Genomic DNA, 26,738 nt, shown 5'->3' with positions numbered 1-26,738 from the left:
ACAGCTAGCTTTCTAGCATTGTGTATGTAGCCTACATGGTACAAAGTTTAGCACTGCAGGGCCTGTGTCTAGTTGTAATCCTAGTTTCATGCATTATCAAGTTAAGAAGTCTGAATATAGCTTAATTGTTCTAGGTATTTTAAGATAATTGTATTGTTCATAATTCTCCCATTTTGACTGCAACCATGGAGATGGTTAAATAATAAATTCCAATTTTAATACTCAGAGCTTTTGAAAAAGAGGGGAAAAGCATATCCACTGTCTAGTTATTTGGATATGCTGATGAAAGTATACCAGTAGACCATTCTTTTACTGAATAGAAATATTTTTCAAACAGTGAAGAGTTTAAGATCCCTTCCAGCCCAAACCATTCTATGAACTTGAGTTATATTTTTGAAGTAAAGCTTAAGCAAATAACAAATTTCCATTTAAATGATTATGTGACGAATCAGCCAAACTTTCCTCCCTACTTCCTGCTTTGTGTTTGTGTGAAGTACAGGTGCCTGCGTAAGACTTTCTATTTCAATTATTGTGCTCCTTAATCTCAAGCAATGGGCAGACCTCTGTTTTGCTTCTCACAACCTTTGTATTATTAGATGCGTTGAGACTGACCAGCAAAATCTAGAGGAGGTCTGCTGATAACTTCCAATGGAAATTTAAAAAGATGAATATGGCTCTGTAAAGTTTCTGCAAGGTTTTAGCAAAAATCACTGCATATCAAAAAAAAAAAAGAAGAAAAACATAAATAGACAAAAAGTTTATCTCTGTGTTTTGTTTTGTTTTTTGGTTTTTTTGATTTTTTTTTTTTGGTTTTTTTTTTTCTTTCCACCATCTCCCCATCCTCCTCCAATAAAAAGTATGATCAATAGGAAAGAAAGTAACCACATTTTTCCAGAATGGAATGGGATGAAACTTGGTAATTGTAAATTCAAACGTAGCATAGGGAATACATTCTAAAATGCAATTTATTGAACTGAAAAATTTTAACCACTGCTGCATGCACTGTAATGAGTAAATCCTTTACGTCATGGAATGAACCTGCACAAAGGAAACATTAAAAGATTTTTCTGCTGTAGTAAGTGGTATGGGTTTTTTACCTTTTCATTCATTCAGAAGTACTGTCTTCTTTTCTTGATTGTAATTGTGTTTGTACTTCTTGAATCGAAAGGTTTTCTGAGTAGCTGTAAAAATACAAAATGTCCTTGAGATACTAATAAATATTTCCATGACATATGCAAGATCCACAGTATAGTTCATTAACAGAGACTCTGTAGTAGCAATGCAAAGCCAAACAAAATTTGGATTTAATGCATAGTTCTTGGTAGTATTTCTTTCTGGGAGCTCTACAGAAGGGTGTGCTTTGAATCCCCTTTTTCTATGTGTCTTTTTTCAAGGAAATTGTCAAATCTTTCCCTTTATTACATATGGTAATTATAGTATGTGATTTTTCTTTTTTCTTTTGGCAAAACATGGTTTCTTAGGTCAACACACATGTTGTCATACTTAAGGCTGTGTGAGATGGATTGTGAAACTTTCTTCTGGATCAAAATATAGATGGAAAGTTCCAAAAAGTGAGAAGTTTTTTGTATGTGAAGTCTGACTGAGGTGATGCTTAATGGGAGAAGGAAGCCCAAACTGATACACTGGTAGCGAAAACCATCCATATTGTAACCTCACTTTGTCCTGGCAAAAGTAAAGGTTAGGGTTTTTATGTGGGTCTGAAAATAACACACTTTATTTACATTTCATGCAAAATGCTGGTGGTGCTACTAAGTGATAAATGAGGAGGTAGAATACTCATTTTATCTTGACATGCCAATTAAGGCATTTGTACTTTTTAAGGATTCATAGTTTATGGTCTCTCTGATGTATTCTGACTCATGAAAATTACTACTTCAGTTGCTAGCTGACGAATGAAGGTGCCAACACAGCAAAAATACCAAACCAGAATAACCCTTTCTAGTTCTTTGCTGCTGTTACTTTGTGCAAGCTTGTGATGTAACATGGGTAGGATGCTGCCATAAGGTTTCTTCTTCCAGAATTGGTGGGCTTGTGTCCCACCTTTCTGTTGATTGACCCTCACAGACATTCCTGAGGCTGTAAAAGGCTATCAATAGGAAGTGCTTTCTTGCTGAAAGTCGAACATTTCCTTTCGTTCCACATCCCTATCATTTAAGTTCTAGATTTATCTGGATTGAGCTGAATTGGGTCTGTTGACAGAATACATATCAGAGGCTTTGGTGGTTATAATTGAGCACGTGGCTTATTCTCTAATGCCTGCATCATACTCGTCTCTGGATCTGTGGAAGAATTTTTCTTCATATAAGCTTAGCATTCTTTGGGGGGAAGCTTCTTTTTCCTTCCTAGCCACTCAAGGTCAGGTTTCTGAGAACAGAGAATTTTACTTCAATTGTTTTTAACTATTGCATATTTGAAGCATGCTGAATGTTGCCAGTGGCCCATAGGTATGACAGTTGCCATTTCTGGCTGCTAAAAATAATTTCAGAATTGTAAATGCAAGTGTTACTGCAAACCTCTTAAGATACATGATAAGATTAGAATTGTGTCATCTTCAGTTTGGTTTCCTAAGTGAACACAGTATATACAATGCTGGTGTCACTTATTAATCACTTTTAAAAAAATTCTTTTGATCCTGATGACTCATTTCAATCCATGCTGACAGGGTAACAGAGACCTCAGACAAGGGGTTTTCTGCTATTGCAGAAACAAGTGATCTAGTCTAGCAGTGAACAAGGAGCTATATTAGTGTACTTCCTGAAAAGGTTGTAGCATAACTTTTACATACTTGTCAACAGCAGAAAATCTTCAGAAAAGAAAATAACATAAACCAAATGGTAATTTCTGGACTTCTTGAAAGTCCTCATTTATTGGGGTTTGAGGGCAGGAAAATTTGAATACTAGAAGTTTGAAACTTTAAATAAAAATAATCTAATATAACATCTAGAAGATTAGTACCAGCTCCTTAGTCCCCACTAAGACAGCTGTTAACAATAGAAATATTAAATTCTTTTCAGTGTGAGCGGATGTAATTTAAATGACTTCCATCACACAAATGGAAATCGTAGAATAAATTAAGAATGGAGATGGTTTTTGCAACACTTTGTTTATAATATCTGAAAATTTAATAAATAAACTATGTACAATCATAATCTAGTGAAGTTTTAAGTAGATGGTATGAAGTTGAGGTGATATTTGACCAAGCTGAATTGCACTGAAAAGCATTGGCTTTCTAGTTTCAGCATGAGAATCACACTAATTACATGTAATCCATCTTTATCTACTAAAGTATGTATTTATGTGTTTTGGAGAGAAAATATTATTCCAATGTAAATCTCTTTGATAATACATTATTTGTTGTTTGCTACCCTGTGATGGAAATTGTATAGCTTGAGATTAAAATGGAAATTCAACTTGTGGTTTTAAAAGAAAAAGAGTCATTTATTTCATGCATTCACATCACAAGTTCATGCAACTGTTAATAGGAGTTTATGTAACTGGTGCCCATCTGGCATTTAAAAGGTTATGTTGAATCAGTACACAGTAACATATAGGGCAGATTTCATATCTTTGTTCTAACTCACAGCTGGCAACCCTATTTGCTAATCCCAGTGAAAGCTTCAGTTTGAAATACAAAACTACTTTTGAACTTACATATCCTTCCCCACAGATGTCTGGAGCCTTGGTGATGTGTTTCTTTTATGATTCCTTTTAAATCAGGGAATGAATTGTTGCATTAAGAGTGAAATTAGGGGTTCATTCCCTGACAATGTAATAAAACCTTAAATATCCATTTTAACAGCATGTTTTATATAACAAAATAAACTTGAGTGTAACCAAAATACTTACTTTTGCATGGTTTTGTGTAGTAAAAATTCACTGTAGAGATCTCACTTCTTTATTAGGTTAAAAAATTCCTTAGTGTATGGAATGATGAAGTTTGCAATTGCAATGTTCACTTCTGGTTTATCCATCTAAAATGTGAACAAGCAGTTTGGAAGCACATTTTAGTTTTGTTTCTTCACGCTGTTAAGTACAGTTAGAAAATGAAATTCTCATCTTAACTGCAATATATGTGAATTTCAATATGTTTTTTCAAACCAGTTTACCATACTTTTGTTTCTAGTAGTAACTTGTACAACCTTTCATCTTATGAGTCAATCCTATAATTAGTATCCTTCTTTGCCAGAGGCGTACTGCATGTTTGTTTTAGGTACAGAATGTCTGCAAGAAATTTAACTTAATCATTACTTTTTAATGTAAGAGCTGGTTAGCTCAATTACACTAGATTAAAGTGAACTCAAAATTCCTGAGTTAAAGGGGCTAATCATTGACCTGTACTGAATAAGTACTATTTCCTATGTTTTTTTCTTATGGGTACTTACTAATGTGGCTAGTCATTTAGCTGAATCTTGCAGTGGCTATAAGCAATTATCTGTTTGTTGTATGGATTGGATTGGTAAGTTTCTTATTTAACTTGGCCGTTAGGTTGATCAAAATTATTCCAATATTGCATACATTGCAGTAAAGCTGCAAAACATTTTCTTTTCTTCAGTTAATTTTTACTTTACTGTGTTTAGGAGTAATCTGAAAAAATTAGTAGGTACAGCTTTTCAGCAGTTGGGGTTTTTTTTGGGGTGGTTTTTTTTTTTTTTTTTTTTTAGACATTTTCTGATTACAGAAGCATTAACTATTTTAAATATTAATTTAATAACATGCTTTTAAGCTATATTCAGACTGAAAATGCTACTTAAAATTTATCTCTCATAATCACACAGCTAATTCTGGGAACGATTGCATTAGAACCACTTCAACAGCACTGAGTTCTGGTGCCTTTGGTTTAAATACATGCTGACTGCTTTGGCTTTTGGGTACAGAGAGTCCAAGTTCTGACTGCCATGTGAGACAAAATACTGGTAAACAAATGCAAAATATTTTAGCCATGTTTCTCTTAAATTTCTTGTTTAAAGAAACACAGTAGAACACAGGGAATCCACCTAGGGCTGAAAATTTCCATATTGCCAACTCTATGTTAAGGAAATCTATATTAAGCAAAAGAACACTGAAATATTTCTCAAGAGAACTGGAATTACCTGGAGGACTGTAACGTATTGGAAATGGGAAAAGATGCAGTAGGCTTAGAACAGGAATTGTGCACTAAGGGCCTTAGCGGTAAAGATTCATTATAAACTTACACCTCATGAGCTGGAAAAAACCTAACAGAAGAATGACCTAATGTTGCTACTCATCACTTGTATCCTTACAGTTGTTGTCCTCTACTTTGCTCACCTTTAATTGTTTAGGTGGTAGGCCTCACACATCCTCACTTCTACAGGTTCACTTGTGCTAAAGCAGTGCGCTGCTGACCTCCTCTTTTAGAAAGATCAGAGAAGGGTCTTGTGTGTTATTTTGGGCAGTGACATGTGCCTTTCAGGCTGTGACTCTTTCTTAAAAAGTTCATCTCTTTGTAACAGCTTTCTTAAATAAAGGATTGTATCCACCAATTTTAATGAAGTTTCATTTAAGTGCAGTGGTATAATTGTATGTGCCTACTATTGAATGTAATTCACAGTTACCATATCTGCATGTGGAAATCTAGGATGGAATTAATGCACCCTAATTTAGGCATATAAAAGTTAATGCTTAACACTGAAGTTGTCAGCCCAAGCACCCACTGATAATCAGTGTAGAGAATTAGGAACCTCAAAAGTTTAGGCAAGTCAGATAAGGTAAGCTTCAAATGACTAACACTAAGCAGTATTTCAAGCCTTTTTGGTTTAATGACTTCTCTGGAGATTTCTATTTCTGATTCTGTTTTAGAAAGAGAGCCTAAGGTAAGTAGCTCTGACTTCGTCATTAGACCTTCAGACTTCTGAAGTTAGAGTTTCATCTAGATGCCAGTGTCAGGTTAGATGAAGACTGCAAATTCAATATTGAATGATTGTCTGTCTTCCTAAAATCTGATCTTCCTCTTACTTTTTTTTTTTAAATTAAGGAGGAAAATTGAAGTGTAGATTTTTTTTTTTTTACACTCCTACTGAATAAATAAAAACATAAATTAAAAATGCTTTTCTAATTATTTGATGAAATATTTCTTACAGATGGAAGCCCCCATTCTAAGAAAACTTGCCATAGTTCAAATGTGCCAGAATTAAGGTCTGAAGCCGTAATTAGATTCCTTCACATGCAGTCACTCTGATGCAAGTTTTATTTACTTTGTTGTGTATGTTATTTCCTACTGGGCCTTTCTCATTTACAGGATAGGATAGGCAAAACCTGTAATTCTGTGTCTGGCCTTATTTGCTACATGCTATTTTATATTCCATGCAGAATGTGAGTTACTAGTTACCACTGAGCTTTTCAGTGGTTCTGTCACCGTAAAGCAGTTGTTATGAGTTTTGCAGTTTTTAATGACTTTTATCTTTACAACAGAAGTGATGTAGAATTTATTGTGTCTGCTATACAGTTAATGAACTGAAATAGAGAAATTAAAGTCTAAATAGTCAAAAGTGTCCAATCCCCAGCATCCTTACTTGACAAAATCAGAGTAGGATTCTTCCTTGATTCCGGCTCTCTATAATAGCTACAACTATAAGCTGATGACTTTAGGGCTCATTCTGTATTTAATGGAGTGGAATGATCAAGGGAGGTGTTTAGAACAAATCAAATTAATTGCACCCTAAAAGATCCTATCTCTCCTCACTGTGGTAGAGAAAGTTGAGGTGACTCCATTAGAAGCAGATGTTTGCTTTGATCAGAATCTCACCGATAGAGCTTGTCTTCTCAATGATAACCTTTCAGGGTGTCTTCGGTGTTCTATGACTAATTCCTGGTGACTTTTCTTAAAGAGGGGAGACTTTATGTTTCAGATTAAGTAACATAACAAAGCAAAGATCTTGTATGCAGCAGGCTTTTGTTCTGTATGACTTGGCTTTATCCCCAAAGCTTTAAGTGGGGAATTAAAACCTGCATTTTATAAGCTATCATTATTTCTGACTTCAAAGCTACAGCTTTTTCATATGTACTATAGTTTGCATGTGTATACTCACTGTTGCACAGTAGGTAGTTTTCTTTGCAGTATATCATGACATTTATTTTGATATTTGCAGTATTACAGTAAGGTGGTGGTAAATGTCCAGTTTCTAAAAGTGTTAAAGTTATATGTTAGAAAATTATGAAAATTTATATTTAATCCCACATATTTCAGATTACTTACCCTCAAAAAACATTTTTAAAAGATGCTGAGGTTGCAAAGTTGAACATTAAAAAGTTAGAAAACACTAGCAGGGTTGTTTATGCAACTCTTAACTTCTACCTCAATTCAGAATGGTAATTCAGCCCAGTTGTGTGTAGGTACTATGAAGTAGTCTTAATTACATAAGCCCACTGTGTTTTCTACAGTATAGACATTTTCCCCCTAATATGTGGAAAGGCTAACAGTTATGCTTAAGAAAAACAAAACAACCCCCCCAAAAAACCCCAATCCCTGCTACCTACCCCCCCCCCAAAAAAAAAAAAACAAACCACCAAAGCAAAACCAAAACCAAGACAAAAAACACCCAACCCCTCAAAAAACCCAACCACCCTGCATTCAGAAGTAGTGGCTTTTCCCTAAATTAGTGCTCTTTTAACATAATCATAAACAGGAAAAAAGTGGTGGGCAAGCCTTGTTGCATTCTGCATTTCATGTGACTGTTGGCTATGCACAAAGGGGTCCTTAATACTTCTGCTGGAGCTTTGCCACTCAGCAAATTTAACTGGAGAGGAGAAATAAGATTTACCAAGTTTATCTGGTAGCCTAGTGGCTAAAACAATCTCCACGCAGGTGGCAAAGGAGGCACTTGAACCTCCGTCTCATGCTTCTTGGCAAAGGCCTCTTAAGCAAAAGGCAGAAACCCCATCATTACTTCCCCTTTTAAGAGTTGCATCTGAAAGGTGTTACAAGCCATGCTCATGATTTCTCCACTCTCAATTTTAAAACAAGATCATAAGTTTTTGTTCTCAGGAGAGTTTCAAGAGAAGATGGAAGCTCCTCTCTGCCACTTTTGAGTAATTTATGGGAAGAACAAATTTAGTATAATTTTCCAGATTTCTACATCTCACCAGGGTGAGGATGGTGAGTTTAGGCACCATGTTACTCAGTGTGACAGATATTTCGGATTCTAGTCTGTGTTTAGCTTGTTCTTCACACTCTGTAGGAAGTATGTAACCTAATACAGGCCTCTAGTTTCCCAGATAGAGACCCTGGATTTACAATTACAGATTTTTAGGGCTTAACTTTCACAAACTTAAGACCTGTGCCAAATGGCCAAATCTTTTGTCACTCTTCAAGATGGATACTAAAATATAGTGGCATCAATTTTATATGTCCATTGATTTTTCAGACTCAAAAACTTATCTGAAAGTTGTGGGACTTTTTTTTTTTTTTCATTTCTCATATTTGCTCAATTCAGAAAAAATATTTTTAAAATTTAGTATAAGAAATCCTGCCAGTGTCAGAATGCGTGTGCACAAACACATGTATTCCCAGATCTTTTTATTAATGATTTTTTATTAGCCACATCTTAGAAGTAAGCTCTCTCTGCATGGAATTTCTAATAACTGGAAGAAACTCCTTAGTTTTTTTTGGTTTTTTTAATATTCAGTAACAAAAAATGGAAGTATATGACAGAGATTTTGAAGAGCAGAGATGTCTCTAACCGTCAGGATTTCATTTCCTTACCCGGTTATTTTGTATTTTAATTGTAGACCAGAAAGCAACAAGGGAGGAGTGCTAAAATTTTACCTGAATTTTTATGGCTGCTGTAACATGTAATTTCCTCGACTAGATAGGTTGCTTGGGCCAATTCAAAACCTTCCCTTTTAAGCAAGATAAGCAAATGACCCTGCACATAATTTGTTATTCAAATATGGTAGGTTTTGTAATGCATCACTCATACATTTCTATTTGAATATACAACCTGTATTGTTTAAAGTTAGAAAAACTTTGTGACTGAAAATTAGGACAAGATACCCTGTGATTCTGATGAGAAGACAAGTGTCCAGTTTGCAGACAGAAGTGAGAAAGCTGAGTACTGTTATTATCTTTACAAAACATTTTTAAAACAAGAGAAAACCATTGCTCTTGAAAATGTACAGCACAGACTGTTAGTGATGTTTATCAAAGTTTGTATTAACAAATATAGGACACAAGCTTGTAGTTGTCATGCAAGCTTTTGCTCTACTCCCTCGGTTTTACCATAGCTGAACCAGGACACAGGGAAATAGTTGGGGTAGAAAGTGAAGTGTTTGTTAGAAATTACTTCTTATTGAATCAGAGGGAGACAACTCTTTTATGACTGATTTACAATTCACTTCCTACTTTATTGTGATTTATATAATGTATATATAATAATGTATTGATTTCAGTGATTGATTGTGAGTGTATGTGGCAAGTGCATTTGTGTGCCAGCAATGTGAACCTGCATGAGTGTTCCCTGCTCAGGTGAGGGCATAACGTGTCATAGCAACTCTGCCACTCTCAGTCACAGTTACAGGATGAAGCCTACCATGCTGTCATGTTTCAATCCATACTCAAAACCAATCCGTGCACCAACCTACAAGCTCATCAATGCAACTATAGGATCTTGTTTGAACCTTTTAGAGCAGATCTGTACCCACTATGCATGGGTTTCACAATGTACAACTATGCTTTTGATTAATGAAAATGGGTTACTGTCGATTAAAAAACAACCTTTAGGCATGCTTATTCTTATATTTACATACATGTCATTGTCATTTAACTAGTGAATATACGATTAGATTCTAAAGGGTATATGGTCTTCCTCTCCTCTTTTACAAAACAGGTAATGGCAGTAGTTACCCACTTGAAAATGGTGTGTATTCAGGCAACACAAACTCTTCTGCTTGTGTGGGTAATGCCTTGTATAAGTGTTTTGGAACTGGGAGTAATAGTGTGTGTATGCAAACAATAACTGCCATAAACAGTCTTAATTGACTCAAACACTGCACCAAGTTGCTTTTATTCTGCAAAGATAAAGTGGGACTTAACATATAGAGTACAGAACAGATAGTTTCTATTTTCATCATCTGTTGAAATGACAAAGCAACTTTCATAGCCTGGGTGGGATGGTTACTTTCTATAGTTGGATTTGAAGAGACTATTCTAAAATACTATGTTCTTTTTCACAAAACATGTTTGGAAAATAGCTCAGTTAAAAGCATGAGTTAGAAGTGAAGAAGGAAGTAGGTTTTCTGCTGTATCTAGCAATCTCACGTGTTCTGACACAAATTTTGTGATCCTGATTTAATACATGAAAAAACCTGAGAAAGAAATTGCATTTTCTGCAAACCAGATAGTAGACACCCTCAGCTGTCAGAGGTGTAAAGCAAGCTGCTAAAAGCAGAAGTCAGCAGGGTAATTGCTGGCACCACCGAAGTCATATTAACAGCAGTATATAGTTTGTTCCACCAGACCATGCTGAGTATTTCTGATTTATAGAGGAGAAACATGCTGTCTTATTCACATTAATAACCAGTTATGTTATGTTGAGGGCTGGGGGGAATATGTAGTTCAGCAGCGACACAGATCTTATCCCACTTCCTCTGATTTTTTGCTTACTCTGATTTTCTGCAGGTTATTTGAGGGTACCAGTGATCTGAGGCTCTATGCTCATGTAGTAGTATTTTTAAAAGTCTAGACAGCTCTCAAAGGTAAAAGTTATATGTATAAAACAGTGTCACTTTTGTGCCCATATATCAGTTCAGTTTAGATGACCATGGTAGTACCAAGAATTTACATCTTTTAATTACTAAAAAAACCCGTGTTGCAGAGGTTGACTATGACTTGCATAGTGCTGTGTATCCGGTACTGTGGAGCTCATATATATTTTAAATTCATATACAGAGTGTAATTGTTCTAACATTTTAAACATAAAAGGCAGTCAGCAGTAGGAGTTTGTGAAAATATGCAGTGCAAGAGAAATGGTCTTGGAAATGAATAAATCAAATTCCAAAGATTTTAATTTATAAGCACATTTCTCAGCATTTCCAAACAATGGATAAATACTTGAATAGTCATTTTCTTCCCTAGGGCTTTATTTATTAAAAGAATAACAAAACCAGTAAAATGAAACAAAAAAGTTGTAGGGCACTAACTTGGAAACTAAAGGCTTTAAAGTCAGCACTTGGAACACATTTGAAAAAATGTGGTTTGACATGATGAACTTTTGGGTGTAGGCCATGCACGCAAATGGCTGTCCTGTTACAGATGTTGGGAGACTCTTTTTCTCCAGTGTTTACCACAGTCTCCAGCAGTAATGTTTAATAAAGTTTCTTACCTCCTACTTGAAAGATCAGGAGAAGAGAGGCAATCTGCTGACTTTCTGAGTTATATACACACATCATGTTTAAACATAATACATTATTTTGCTTACTGGGGACTAGGTAGAGGTGCTGCCTTTTTACTTGTAAGTGAACATAAACATCTTTTAAACTTCTTTCAATATGAAGCAGTTTCAAGATAAGTCACATCGCCTTGCATTATCAAGAGCACGCATACAGATTAACCACTGCAATGCAGCTGACAGGCAGTAACTGGTTAAATTATTGTAACTTGAGGGTATGTCTAAGACCTTAATTCTTGTCAAATTAAGGTTGATACTACTGTCTCGGGTCAATCAACGTAAAGGTAACAGGCAAGGACTTTTTACAATAAGCAAATGCTCCTTCCCCCTCTCTTCACCAGCAAACCCATATTCCAGGAATTAACAGCATTTGAATTTACTTTTGTATCTTTGTTTTTCAATCCTGATTGCAAAAGGTGGCACTCTGTCCAATGTTACCATGTTATTGCTGTCTAAGTGCAGTTTTGCTTAGCTTTGTTTTATTGAACCTCTTTAGGTTAGCATTGACTTGACACGGTAAGAAAGAAAACCCAAACATAATATTCCACATTTTATCCTCCTCAACTTTGGTAATTATTATATTATTCTTTTATTATTTATTAAATCCATGGAAGACACTTTAAAATGCTACAAATTCTATTTTCACATGGTTAATCTGCCACAGAAAGCTTTATTTTAGGAACGCTGATTCCAGTAGTGACTGTAACTAATCATGGTTCTGAAAAAAAAAAAAAATAATCTGAGAAAATAAACATGAAATAAGCAATAAAGGAAGTCTTTTTCCATTTTGTCCTGTCTCTAGTTGTTTGGTATAATGGGCTGAAAATTCAACTATTCTGTTTATTGGCAAAAGTTACAGTGATACAGCTGGGATTCATATGTTCCATGTTAGCTGAGTTACTGCTATCTTGGATTAACAGAAACTTAACTTCCTTTTAAGAACCACACATTTGCATGTACTGACATTACAATGTACTATTGGTTAATTAAGAATGTGTATTTAGGCTTACTGCTCAAAATTATGTAGGAGATGATAGCTTGGTAATTCTTCTTTAGTGCTAGCTAGCACATTTCCAGAATGTGTTGGAACTTAGAAAAGGACATCTAGTTCTTAAATAACATATATTTTTTGTGATGCATAATATGCACATGCTTTCCAGAGTCATAAACCAGTGTGCACTGCCTCCCTCCTTCATGAAGGATCACGTCCAATTCTCAAAGTGCTTAGTTATATATTTAAATTTAATCATGTAATCATTTAATAGATGTAAGTGTGAGTTTAAAATGTACCTCCTTGGTTTTCTGAAATGGGACCGTTAAGTTTGTGAGCCTGAAAAGAAAGAGAGAGTTTATGAAAATGCATACATATCTGAGTGACACTGAAAGCAGAGTTCAGCAATGCCCAACGGGCCACTTCTACAATAGCAATCCACTTCTGAAATGTTGGTCTCTGCAGGGAAGATCACTATCATTATAATTAGAGCTACACTACAATGGACTGCTCAGAGTAGCTATTCCAAAAAGTTCTTTGAAGGTGAAGATGAGTGGTAGGCATTCTCAGGAACAGATAATTGCTTTCTCAAGGAAAAAAAAAAAAAGTCAACCAAATAAAAGAAATATTAAATAACTAAATGGCTAAAATAAATTTAAACTTTTGCCATCCCTGTTTAAAAGCAAAGCCTGTATTTCTAGTTTGGGTATTGCTGATGGGCACTAAAGAAATGTATATCACTTGTAATTTCCCAGAATATGTAATTATACTTGTAAATAGATATATTTTGTGAGCAAATGAATGACAAAAATGTAACAGCTTCACCTCCAGAACTATTGTTCTATTTTTGCTTTCAAAATTTACAATTATTTTTTCTCCTAATTATGAAGGCCTAATTACTAAAAACTGTTTAGTGCTTTTAGGTAGGTACATTGATACAAGTAGGTCTATTGATACAAAAAATATTTGAAGATGTTCTGATCAGTTTTTTATTGCATTGTTTGTAAATACTTGTCCAGCCTGTCTTTAACCTTCTAAAGACTGGATCAGGCAGTTGACTAAAATTGAAAACCTGATATCAAAGCACAGTCCTTGATTTTCACACCAAAGCCACCATGCATTGCTGTATAGACAGCTTTTTTTCGTATAGTTTTACTGCTTCTCACAGATTTATGTCCTGGAACTTTGCATACCATGCAGAAATTTCTGCAGTCTGTTAAAACTATGAACTTAAAACTACAGCTGCAAGAATCCTAGAACTAAGTGAAAAGTTTTCTCTGTAGAAGATTGCAATGCTCCTGCCAAATGCATTCAAATTGTGACAAAAAAGATTATGACACTGGTTGCTTTTCCTTTTAAGTAACAACGAAGATCTGGAAAAGAGGTCATAGAACTTAGCTCTGTGAGTAACAGGAATTAGCAAAGAACATAAAGAGAAGGACAGGTAATAATTATTTTAGAGGAAAAGTACCTGAAATCCTGAACTGGAATTTTAGTCTGTTATCTGGAACACAAATAATGGACTATCTGCTATGATAATGAAAATGGTAATATTTCAGTACAAGGACACAGTTTCAAAATGTATGTCTAGTTCATATAGAATTCAGCCTCTTTATTGACTTTTGAGATCTGCTCTATTGTAATAACTCAGAATTGATGAACGGTTGAGGTAAGAAGGGACCTATGGAGATCATCTAGTTCACTCCCTCTGGTCAAGCAGGCTCACATAGAACTGGTTGCTCAGGACTATGTCCAGATGGCTTCCAAGCATCTCACAACCACTCTCGTCAATCTGTACCAGTAATTGGTTAACTTCACAATTTAAAAAGTGTTTCTTGATGTTCAGAGGGAATCTTCTGTGGTTAGGTTTGTGCCTCATTACCTCTGGTCCACTAAAAAGAGCCTGGCTCTGTCCTCTATGCATCCTCCCTTCAAGGATTTATATACATTGAATGCTCTCCTGAGCCTTCTTTACTCTACACGGAGCAGTCCCAGCTCTCTGACTTATTTCATAGGAGAGAGGCTCTAGATCTTCAATCATTTTTGTGGACTTTTTGTTGGACTCTGTCCAAGTTGGCAAGTTAAGCGGTCATAAAAAAATCTGCTATAATTTCTTCTTCGCAATTTTGATGTGACCCTGGAAAATGATAGTATAAATCAAAGGTAAATAGAAATATTTGAGCAGGTGTAAATGCAGTAACACTTGTATCTTTTCACATTGAATTAGGAAATTAACAGCTAAATATTCTTTCTTCTGAATAACAGCCATGATCTGACCTCTACATTATTTTGTATTCTGCCACCTACCAGCAACTACATAATATTATAATCCATAGAAACTGTTCTTCTTTAATATGTCAGGCGTCTTTTTTTAAAATTTTGTATTTTTTTATTTCCTAGAAGTTAATATTTTCTTTGGTGCTAAGAGCTCTGAAGACTCAGAATTGGACAGAATGAAGTTTATTTTCAAAATATCTAGCTCTTTGGCAATCTGGCCATTATAATAAAGCAACGTGAGACTCTAAACTCTTTGGTGCCCACGTTTGATGCGTGTAGAGGAAATACCATAATAATTTCAGAAAAATATTCCTGAGTAATACAATTCCATTTATTGCACTAAGCTAGAAAGTTCTTTCCTGCTGTTATGATATTGCACTTAAGATATCAAACAATTATATGTATGTGCAATTTAATTAGTGATTTTAGTATACTCTGTCAGACATTCACCACCTAATTTAAATTTCTGACTACATGGACCATTTTTGGGGAAATTATAGTCTTCAGGTTTTAACCAAAGATTTCCTGGCATAAATAGGCAATTTATCTTATTTTTATAAGTTAATAAAATATGGTTTGTGGGTTTTTAAAAATTTGCTGTCACAGAAATACTCCATTTTTTGTTCTTTTTTCTCATAAAATATTGAATTGATGTGGACTTCAAAGTATATGGAAATAGATGAGCTATCAAAATTCATAAGTTGTTAAAAAAGAACTTGTTTTAAAAGACCATCTGTAATTTGAGATAGTTTAAATAGCTGTAGTTTAACTTTGATACTTTAAAAAGATTTTTCATTTTCCACACAATGTTTGTCAAAGCTAGAAAAATTGCTTAAGTCTTTACTTTTGTGAATATGAAGTCAGTCGTGTGAATTTTTACTAGAGGTATTATCTGTATTAAAAAACGATCACTGAATAAAAAAAGATAATACACTTGAAATCCTGAATTTGATCTTAGAAATGACCATGGTGTCATGACGTACACAACCAAGCAAAATAATATCTTTGGCAGCATTTGGACTGCGAGGGGGGTCTCATTTCTCAGAAAGTTTCCCTTTTTAGGGGAAGTTTATGTATTTTTGACTCCCTCTAGTGGGCAGCGTTCTCGGAGATACACTAAGAAATGTTCTCCATATTAAAATCATCTGACATTAAAAATTGAGGTCTTGGTTTTCATGGTGAAGGTCTAATTCCATTCTCACGGACAGTCAAAATGTGTTTGTGTGTGTCTGCACTCATCATAATTCATTTTGCAATATATTTTTTGAAAGATATTTTTAGTTGCTGATAGTTTTATCTAATTATATATGCAACTAATGTTTATACATTAGCACATGGAACATCCTTTTTTTGTGATACAAACCTCTTCTGTTTTCCAGACTTGCATTTATTATAACTATTTAACTATATTCCTGAAATGTTTGCAGTTCACCTTAAATATTCTTTAATTATGTTTCAGGTACCACCAAAGTAAATCTTGTGAAGATCCCTTCAACTGCTTCCAGTCCTCGAGACACTGCACTAGCAGCTGTTATATGCAGTGCCCTTGCAACTGTGCTCTTAGCTCTCCTTATTCTTTGTGTTATCTATTGTAAGAGGCAGTTTATGGAGAAGAAACCAAGCTGTGAGTTTCAAGTTAATACTGTTTCTTTCTAATATTTATATAAACTGGTATTAGTTGGGCAGCTCTAAGTAGGTAAATAAATTCTACAGCATTCAAGCAAGGTTAACACTGAGATGAACAAGCTGGCAAAAGCCCAAGGCTCCATACGAGTTTGCCAATTCAGTGTGGATCTTCCAGCTTCTGCTGAGAAAATGTTGTGCAGACGTCCAGAAATAGTCCAATTGCATTAATTCCTTGCCACACTCTGTTAGATGCTGCACAGATATATTTGGACCATTTGGGCTCCAAGCTGGTACATCATTATAGAGTTGCAATGCCAATGTGGAAATAGCAGCTTGGAGGATCTGTGCATCACATTCTATTGTGAAACACAGCTCATCAAGATAATGAACGCGGCTGGGCTATATTGCAGATTTGTCTTTAACAATTTTGCTTTTATGGACATATACAAGATGAATCAAATGCCTAAGCCAGTTAGATTTGTAAATTAAAAAAAAAAAAAAAAAAATCCCTAACAGCTCATCAATGAATTCGCTTTGTTTATAATGAACATTTTTCTGCCCGTTAATTTAAAATAGGAAACAGAAAAGTCAAAAGCACTCTAATTCCCATTTATCATTTTTTAAATCTTCTATTAAAATGTTTATAGCATCTAATGAACTGTGGATATCAAACAAGATTTAAACCACTGCTTACAGCACAATAAAAAGAGATTGAGAGAGGCATTGTAAGACTTGTTCCTAACTTAGAAGAGGTTTTACAACATAAGTTTTGAGACATTCAGACATAGTGAATTAAAACTTCAGTTATTGAAGTAACTTGTTTGCCTTGGCCTACAATTATGCAGATTAAAGGAAGTCTGCTGTTAATATAAAGCTCTTTAAGAGAGCATAAAAGAAATCCCAGTGGCTGAAAGCTGAATGTGGAAAATTTCAGATGGGAATCACTAAGAATTGTTAACCACTGAGAAAATGTAACAGATATACTCTTAAATTATCAAAATAAGAGCAGATATCTTCCTAGAAGTGTCTGTAGTTGAACCGGCTGTTCTAGGGTTTGTTGTAAATTCAGTGGTTTGCATTATATGAAACAGCATGATCACTGTGGGTCTTTCAGTTGGAAGATGTATAGAAATACTGTTTAATGTGACATTTACACATTCTATTAAGATAGGAGGCTCTGAACAGGGAAAAGGGTATCATTTACTAAATATATGTTTTTATTCATTTTGTCCAAAGGGTCTCTGAGATCACAAGACATTCACTACAATGGCTCCGAATTGTCATGTTTTGATAGACCACGCCTAAATGAATATGAGCACAGAACATGTTGCCAGTGCCAGAGAAGCACATCACAGACATGTGGTATGTTATGTCTACTAAAAGGTGACTTTATAACATGATGAATGTTTATCTAACATATATCTAACACTAGAGCTGTGACACTGAACCTTAACTACAGAACTAATATAGTCAAACTAACCTTTGACCTAAGCTAATTTCTCAATAAGCGGATAGAATTTCTATCTAACTATTTGCTTATGATTTTTTTCCTGTTTTCATTCCAATTCACTTAAAAAAATAAAAAAACGCAAAAGAAAAAAAACACAACACCCCAAGCTTTACATGTCTATCTCATTTCTTTCTGATCAAAATAGCACTGCATGTGGCTTTGAGTCTTAAATTAGTCTCAAGGATTTACCAGAGAGTATCTAAGAACATGATATGAATGCTGAAGGACATTAACAACCTGAACAATTCAAATCATAGATATTTTATGAAGTTGTACCAGAAAAGATGCATTTATGACATTAATAACTACATAATTTAACACATAAATAAACTTTAATATGTTAACTCAGAGATGTGGTAGTTCCTCTCATATGTATCCAACTGAAATACAAATTAATTTAAAAAGTAGATACTCATGGCTGGCGTCTATATTACTGCTGGAGGAAGGGCTTGACTTTAATGTGATTTTAAAGCAATAAATTAAAGAACTCATTTTTTGCAATAAGAAATCTCATTCCTCAACCCGTATATTTTAAAGTAACTGGTAAAATAATAATCAAGTTTGAGAGAGGACAGAGACTAGGAGTACATAGAGCTGTAACACTTTCAACATTGTTAAATAATTTTCATTCCTTAGGACCAGTTCACTTGATTCCATCACTGTGCTGTGATGAAACCTGTAGCATGGAGCACAGCAGTCACAGTTGTGCTTTCCACTCACAGACTACGCTTAATGAAAGGTAATTTAGTTTTATAAATGTCTATTCAACTTTAAATATTTTTTATGCAGTCATTAATATTTGTACAGATGCAATGGCTGTTTGGAGTGGAATGCGGGATTTTGATGAACAGTAGCCATATCCTCCCCTTTAGTGCAAAAACAGGCTTATGGTGAAAAATTGATTTTAAGCATTACTTTACAAATGCTGACTTAATGTATCAGCTTCTCTGAAGAAGAAGTGACACCTTTCACAAACAGATAGTCTTCCTACTACTGTGTGGTACCTTAGAGGCTTTGATGATTCCCTCTTCTGCTATAGGCTGTCAAGGTGCTGCATAAACTTGTGAATCTGGGGGGATTAAGGTGCAGTTTAGAAGTGCCATGAAGATTTTCTTTTTATATGAACCCCTACTGACTGTGAGATTTGAAATATTTCTGAATTTCTACCAGACTTAACATTTATTTTCTCCTGAACAGCTGAATATAAATACAGTAGTAGAGTAGTTATTTCTACAGCAGTGCCATGAGCTAAATATATAAAATTTATGGTGTCATCCAGAGTTTCCTGGTTACAGATTTTAACACAGGATGTATTTATTTCTTTTAGCTAGAATAGTTTTCCATATAAGGTTTAAATTGGTCTCCAGCTGTTTTGTTCTTATGGCCAAATGTAACTAAAAAAGTAGAGGCAGCTTCTTCATAGGTATTGTTTGTGCAAAGTGAGTCGGTGACCTAAGTACAAGATACAAAATACTTAAATTTTCTATAAAAACTTGTTTAAATATCAGTAAACTTGAGTCATCCTTTTATACCACTGAGGCTGACAAATTGAGAGTTGTGTACTTTGTGAGGGATCTTTTGGTTAAGGCTTTAAAAGTTAATATTATATCCATGGTATGTGGACATCAAAGATCCCATAGTTCCTCCCAGTAGAAATGGAGTTTGCTCCAATTTCCTTTGCCAGAATAATGTATTTCCTTCAATTGTGGTGTGATGTCCTGACTTTTGGCCTCATCTATGAAAACGCTTTGTGTGTATATCAAAGCTATTAAAGCATTGTTTTGGAAATGAGTAAGGCGATTTAAAATCAGTTATAGGCATTGTTAATGTGGGATAAGTTATGTCATAAATTATTACTGTGTATCAGACTTCATGTAGTCTTTACAGTTTTATAAATCTGTAGGCAGTTTTTGGAAGTAAAACGTGTTAGTATATTACTACTTATTTTAGTACACTACTGTAAAAAACATTAATGGGCTTTCAACAGAGATAGGCATGTACAGTGCACTCAAATATGTCAGTATCATCATGCACTTTAAATATACTTGAGATAGATAATACTGAGTTTCTACTTCCACTTTCTTCCAAGTAAACTAAAACTAACCCTTATGAGGATTAAAAATCCTTGCCCTCCTTTAATACTATGTCCTTTCCACATGAAAGAGAGTAGGAGAAAAACTTTTTCACATTTTTAAGGCTAGACAGAACAAACTGAAAAGTCTAAAGTGAAGGCACATTAAGTGTGAAATCATACAGACAGAAGGAGTTTCAAGCAGTCTCGTTGTCCATTGCCTTCTCCCTGTCTGAATCCACTTTACTTCTTTTACTCCATTAGATATTTGTTTAGTCTGAAGGGCTTGGGGTTTGTTTTCTTTGAGAAAAACCCTAGTGTTGGAGATTCCACAGTCTTCCCAAACATCTTTCTTGCTGCAGTTTAAGCCTGTTATATCTTGTCTTACCACCTGCCATGCATTGAGAACAAATAAGTTCCTTTTTGCAACAGCCTTTGTATCTGAACACCGCTGTAGTATTTTTTATCTTGTTTCTGTTCTAAGAACCCCAACTGTAGTTCATGTGTTCTAGAACCCTGAATTCACAGTATGAAGGACTCTAGGCATCCTCTTTACCTTAAGTAGTGTTCTCTAGAGCTTTCTTCATTTACGAACAAGGAACAAACTGTATTTTTTCAAAAGAACTTGTTTGTACAGGATGCCTCGAGAGCATTAACATAATATGACCCTGATAAACTTCTCGTGAAATACCTATATTTACTAATGACAATAATTACAATACTGACAATATTTTCTGGAATGCTTTTGAAACCATGTGTCTTATATCCTTTTGCAGAGCTTCTGATTCTGTTGGAGAAATGATTCCTACCTTCCTTGGATCTCTTTCACACTCTACCTGTGGAGACATTCCAGATGCTTGGCCTCTTATGCAAAACTCAGCTTGTTGTGACAGCATTTCTTTCTGTGAATCATATTCAGAACTGGCTGGAGGATCTACAAAATCTTGCAGTACTGAGACTGAAAATGCAGCCACTGTTGAGCTGGATAATGACCAGGAACTAAGTGAAGTACTTATTTCAGCTAAGTCTCTTGATGGAAATGTTGCAAAGTCCTTTGAAATCTCCAAACATAGAACAGGCATAGAAGTTTCATCACTTCAGAATGCAATGGCTGCTGAGAACCAGCCAAAGACAAAGCATAATGGAGCAGAAAATGACTCTACAGACTGATAAAGAGGTAAAATCCATAACTACAAAGGAGTGAGAATGAGTACTTAAGACATGTAGTGCTAGATAAGAATAGAATGGTAAAACCTTGTAGGGTTATGTTTCTCCATAGGTTACACCTAGCTATTACTGAAATAAAACTCTACAAGAGATCCAACAGTTTCACATTTTAAATCATTGATTGAATTTTAAGGTGTAATTACTCAAACAATATCAATGAGATAGTATGAACCAGAATAAAGGGGTGAAGTACACCAGTCAGCTTTTATCAGGTTGAGGGTTTTTTTCATTGAAATTCAGGGGGAAAAGATCAGCTTAATAGCCTTAGAACTGACCTATTATGTAAGGCTAGTCCTTATGAGGGAAGAACTGAAGACTTGTCTTTGCTCATTGTAGACAAAGCATAAAAGACATGCAGGTGTTCATCAAAAAATATTTATCTTCTGTGTGAAATTACTACAGCAGTAACATAAACAGAAGAGAGAATCTCTAATGCTTTTTAGTGCCATTCATATTCCCATGTCATGAGAGAAAACATTCTAGAAGCTTGTCCATAAAATATAATTTCAGCTATAAAAGCTCAGAGAAAATGCAGGTCCAAGGTCAGAATGAAAACAAGTTATAAAGAATCCTTTCTAGCACATAACAGTGACTGCTACTGCTCCATCATTGTATCTTTTTGAATATTAGCTGTGCTCTGTATTTTTAAAATGGCATTTTCTACTATTGGAAGTAACTTGGAACAAGAAACTAAACTGTAAAAGGATCCTAAATCATGGCATGTGTACTGGTATTGTTATTCAAGGGTTATGCAGTCTGTGGCTGGAAAGCTGAAATAGTCTCCTGTGCGTATACACAGAGGCAGGAACAGAAGCAGTTGCCACTAATATTAATAATCCACCAAACTTAATTAAGAAAATTACGCTATCAGTAATTGTGAAAATTTTGGGTCATGTGCAGAAATAAAACTGCCTTCTTTTGATCCTTTTTAATTTGGTTTGCATGCCACTTTCATATTGTTGTTGCAGAAGTAGAAAGTAATTAGTTTTTAAAAAAAAAAAAAAAAGAAAAAAAAAGCATGTTGTGAAAACATGTAAGTGCAATAGTTAGTTAATTCTTTGTAAAGCAAGCCTTAATTCTTTAGGAGACATTTTCAAGAGAAGGAAAGGGAGGTAAACAGACTGCTAAGTCAAGAGGTTTTTTGCCATTGACTTCAGTGGAACTTGTCTATCACCCTGAAAATCTACTGCTGTCACTGAAAATATCAGCCTTATCTAAGTCACAGATTTCTTTCTCAGTACATTATTTACAATAGATAGTTTTGCCTCTAACAATGTCTGGCATTAACTGACCATGTGTCAGATAGCAATTGTCATAGTTTCATTTTGGAATATGCCAAATACCATTAGGTGGTAGCTGTATTCTCTAGACACATACAGAAAGGGACAATGACATTGCTATGACTGCACATCTCAGTGCTGTGAGTTCCTAGTATTTCAGCAGTTATCAACAGAATTTAAACTTGATGTTTTAAGGGAATGTATTTCCATATTAACAAGATTCAAAAACCAAAAGCTTGTGGGTTTTTTCCCACCAAGCCATGTATCAGCTTCAGAGGTTGATTGATACATAACAGAGGTTGGCCTCCAATGATGGGGCTACAGAACTGATAGATAGAAGCAAAGCAGTTAATGTTGTTTACCTGGTCTGTGCAAAGCATTTGACACTGTCTCGTGCGGCACCCTTGTCTCTAAACTGGAGACCCACCAATTTGGTGGATGGACCACTCAGTGGATAAAGAACTGGCTGGATGGCCAAGTTCTGGTCAACAGCTCAATGTCCAGTTGGAAAGTAATGAGTGGTGTTCTTCAGGGATCGGTGTTGGGACCTGTGTTGTTCAACATCTTTGTGGGTGACATGGACAGTGGGATTGATGCGCCCTCAGCACGTTTGCTGATGACACCAAGCTGTGTGGCTCGGTTGATACTCTGGAGGGAAGGGATGCTACCCAGAGGGACCTTGGACACGCTTGTGAGGTGGGCTGATGCCAACCTCATGAAGTTTAACCAAGACAAGTGCAAGGTCCTGCACCTGGGTTGCGGCAATCCCAGGTACAGCTACAGGTTGGGCAGAGAAGAGATGCAGAGGCGCCGTGCGGATAAGGACTTGGGGGTGGTGGTTGATGAGAACTGAACACGAGCCGGCTTCAGTGTGCACTTGCAGCCCAGAAACCAACTGTATCCTGGGCTGCATCAAAAGAAGCGTGACCAGCAGGTCAAAGGAGGTGATCCTGCCCCTCTACTCTGCTCTCATGAGACCCCACTCAGAGCACTGTGTGTGGTTCTGGTGTCCTCAACATAAGAAGGACATGAAGCTGCTGGAGCAAGCCCAGAGAAGGGCCACAAGGATGTGAACCCCGTAAGGGGGCTGGAGAACCTCCTGTGCCATGACAGGCTGAGAAAGTTGGGGCTGTTCAGCCTGGAGAAGAGAAGCCTGCGTCATGGTTCTGTACTATCATGTGTTGCTACTGAGATTTGTGTATCATTATGAATAAGCAAGATGGTTTGGGAAGGTTACATTTTTCTTCATGTTTTTTTCTTCAATAGACTCCACTGATTCGTTTTGTACAATTTCTCCATGTTTGGACTCTGTGGTGCATCTGTATGTATGCATCTTTAATGGAGAAATTTAAGTAGTATTTGAGAACCAGGACTAGGCTTACCTGAGGTGTATTTTCAGGCTGAACTCTGTCCACCTGTATGACTCCAGGAAAATTATTCATCTCAGTTTATCCCATTTGTTTGGGGTTTTTTTTTGCCCTTTATCGTAGTACATGTGGATGTGCTGCAGTCTTGCGTAGGTCCATACTTCCTTATTTTATTAAATTGCAAAGTAAGTAACAATTTGCTACAGGTTTCAGTTTCAGGTTTAGGTGAATTTTTGCAGCAAGCAGTAAGTACAGCTGAATGTTTTTAGTGCTTAGTCAACTGTAGAAGTACATAGAGGTGTTTTATGAACTTATGTAACCACTCTTCTATCACTTTCTTTTAGGAAACCAAGCTATTCCTCTCAACACTAAAGATGAACACGTCCCTTATGCTCCTCTGCTGATTCTCATCAAACTTAGTTCAGTCTTCAATGCTGCACAGTTTTAAAACCAGCTGGGGAAAAAAAATGGCCTCATTTCACACCTTCTGAGCAGTTGCATCTGAGCCGCAACAGCTGTAAAGTGAAACTTCAAGGAGCATCCTAGGAGAACCCTGAAGATTGAATTATGACCTTTTGCATCACCTTCATAAAAGAACTTTCTATTCTCTCATATTCTCAAAAAGTCTAATGGAGTGAGCTTAAAAGTATATGTAAATACAGCAAGCAATATAAATACTTCAGTGTGTTTACGTGGGTATCTTAAATATGGCTACAGATGTCAGAAGGCGTGGGACAGAACGTTGCCAGTTATTCTGCTTGCAGATTTATGCATGCATTAGGATTTTTTTTGGCTGGTTCTAATTTTAAATCAGTTTCCTGCTCTTGAAGGACTTAAAAAAACAAACATTTCTATTTATGCAAGGATCATCTATTGATAAACTGAAGCTTTTCTTATATATTACATTATAGTCAATAAGCTAGTTCGGGGAGTTAAAGAATTTGCATGTTACAATATGTATGGTTGAAGTCCCCTCCATCCAATTATTACATTTGTAGGAGGGGACATTGTTTTGTTAAACATAGCAGGAGATTAGCTTTAAATTAGATTTAGTTTAATGAAAGTCAGCCATATAGATAGAGATGTTATGTTTAATTGGTAGTCTCAGTATTGGAATACAGCCCTTATTGTTATAGCATGTAATTTTGGGATGTTGAAATAAATGTAATCAACCATCACATCAAAATGCTAGTCTATAGGATATGCCATGAAAATATTCATACAAGGAGACTATTACCAATATTTTTTAGTAATGTATTATTTTTAAGAGTCAAGCTTCATGTTGACCTTATGTGTTCGTTTAGCAGACCTATTCAGTCATGTTACTCTACCTTCTCGCTGTAGTATTGTGTAGATTCATTTTTGCCACACAAAATACAAAAGCTGCTTCATATTTACAAAAAATCCCTCTGAACTGAACCCTCAAAGCTGTGTGCATGCCTAGTGAAGTGTCAGCTCTCTGCCTTCTTTGCTGTTCTTTAAGATTTTTTAAAATGCAGTTTGTTGCACACCATCCCATAATACCATTTTTCCTGCAGCCATTTTATCCCTAAAATAGTTCTCACTTCTGTGAGTAATCCCAATAACCTCTACTGATTCATTACTTTCAACAGGCTCCAACTTGTCAATGATGAGCCCTAGCAATTATTCTTACAAGTACCCAATGTGCCTTGACAAAAGCAAAGCAATCAGCAAAACAAATGCAAATTTGCAATAAATATTACTCATCTTTCCACACATGGTTTGTGTGGCAATGGAAATGTTGAGACAGTATTCATATTCCATAGTGGAAAAACACTTTTGCTTTGAAGCATGCAGTAGAAGGTTGAACCTGCACAAGAATAGCTGAAGCCGGTGTAGGCAGCTGAGGCTGTAAAATGCTTCAGCTCTTCACCAGTGAGAATATACATGTGTACAGAAATCATGAGTACAGTTACCAAATTCAAACCAAAGGGAGTGAAGAAATTATGTAAGTGATTTTTTATTTTTTTTCAGTCATTAATAACACTGTTTGGTTAATGACAGAATAATATGTAGTTACAGTACAGTACAGTATGGAGTACAATTAGCTAAATACTGGAACATATATATTCAAATAAGAGTAGTTTTGAATTATTTCTTTGGATACTTTCATACATTTAAGAAACTACAAAATATTATTTTTCATTACATATGCATGAAGAGATGTGTGCTTCCTTGTACATACTTTGTAAATAGAAAAAAATCCAACATGCATTTCAGTTTATGGTGAGATATTTTTAGAACACGAGGAGATTTAACTTTTCACTAATAACAGTTGTTTAAAATGCTATGTTCAAAAGTTTTGCCAGCATCTGCCACAGTAAGTATATTTTCCCATTAGAATTTACACTTTGTGTAAGGTTTTTTTTGTCTCGCAACTCCAGAGAAAAACATTCATTTCTCTGAGTGACCAATAGCTTGAGAGCAAATTGAGAGGGAAAAATTAAGAGTGCTTTTTAAATATATGTGTATATTGTGTATATAGTTTTTTCTTTAATTTAACCAAATTGGTCTTTTTTATATTGCTTGTGGCAAGCAATGTTGTACATGCCAATAGAAAACATACAGTACCATTGCATTTAGACTGCCCACATACCATGTCTAGGAAATTAAAGTGCTGTTTGAATACTCTTTAAGGAATGTAAATTAAAATCTTGTATAAATCGTTTTGTAATACTTTTTCTACTTGTGAATAAAATGTTATGTGAACCAGTCTTGGTTTGTTGATCTAAAATTTATAATATTATTCCATACAAATTAAGTGATCAATTCTTTCATTATTTTTAGAATTCCATAATGGATTAATTGTATTAAAACCACGGTATCATTTGGTACTTCTCTGTCTTGAGATGCTTGCTGTTTAACAGCTGCATCATTCTTCAAGGTGGAAGGTCTTGAAGAACCAGTAAGTTAACACAGAATCATAGAATGGTTTGGGTCGGAAA

The 26,738-nt window shown here is 35.3% G+C and overlaps 1 protein-coding gene across 1 annotated transcript in view; it reads left to right on the top strand.

The window, feature by feature from the left end:
- Window positions 1–21,079, top strand: part of TNFRSF19 (tumor necrosis factor receptor superfamily, member 19) — a 42,287-nt gene extending 21,208 nt beyond the window's left edge. Inside the window, exons 5-8 of the mRNA XM_010020312.1 lie at window positions 16,151–16,315; window positions 17,554–17,679; window positions 18,464–18,566; window positions 20,675–21,079. Of these exons, the coding sequence (XP_010018614.1) occupies window positions 16,151–16,315; window positions 17,554–17,679; window positions 18,464–18,566; window positions 20,675–21,068 (788 nt within the window). The 3' untranslated portion in view covers window positions 21,069–21,079. The remainder of the gene's footprint in view (window positions 1–16,150; window positions 16,316–17,553; window positions 17,680–18,463; window positions 18,567–20,674) is intronic.
- Window positions 21,080–26,738: the final 5,659 nt, after the last annotated feature.

Source organism: Nestor notabilis, unplaced genomic scaffold (genome assembly GCF_000696875.1).
Source record: "Nestor notabilis isolate BGI_N333 unplaced genomic scaffold, ASM69687v1 scaffold3668, whole genome shotgun sequence".
Classification (NCBI taxonomy): Eukaryota; Metazoa; Chordata; class Aves; order Psittaciformes; family Psittacidae; genus Nestor; species Nestor notabilis.
The sequence above is the reverse complement of the archived record's forward strand: the minus strand, read 5'-3'. Positions and strand labels throughout refer to the sequence as shown.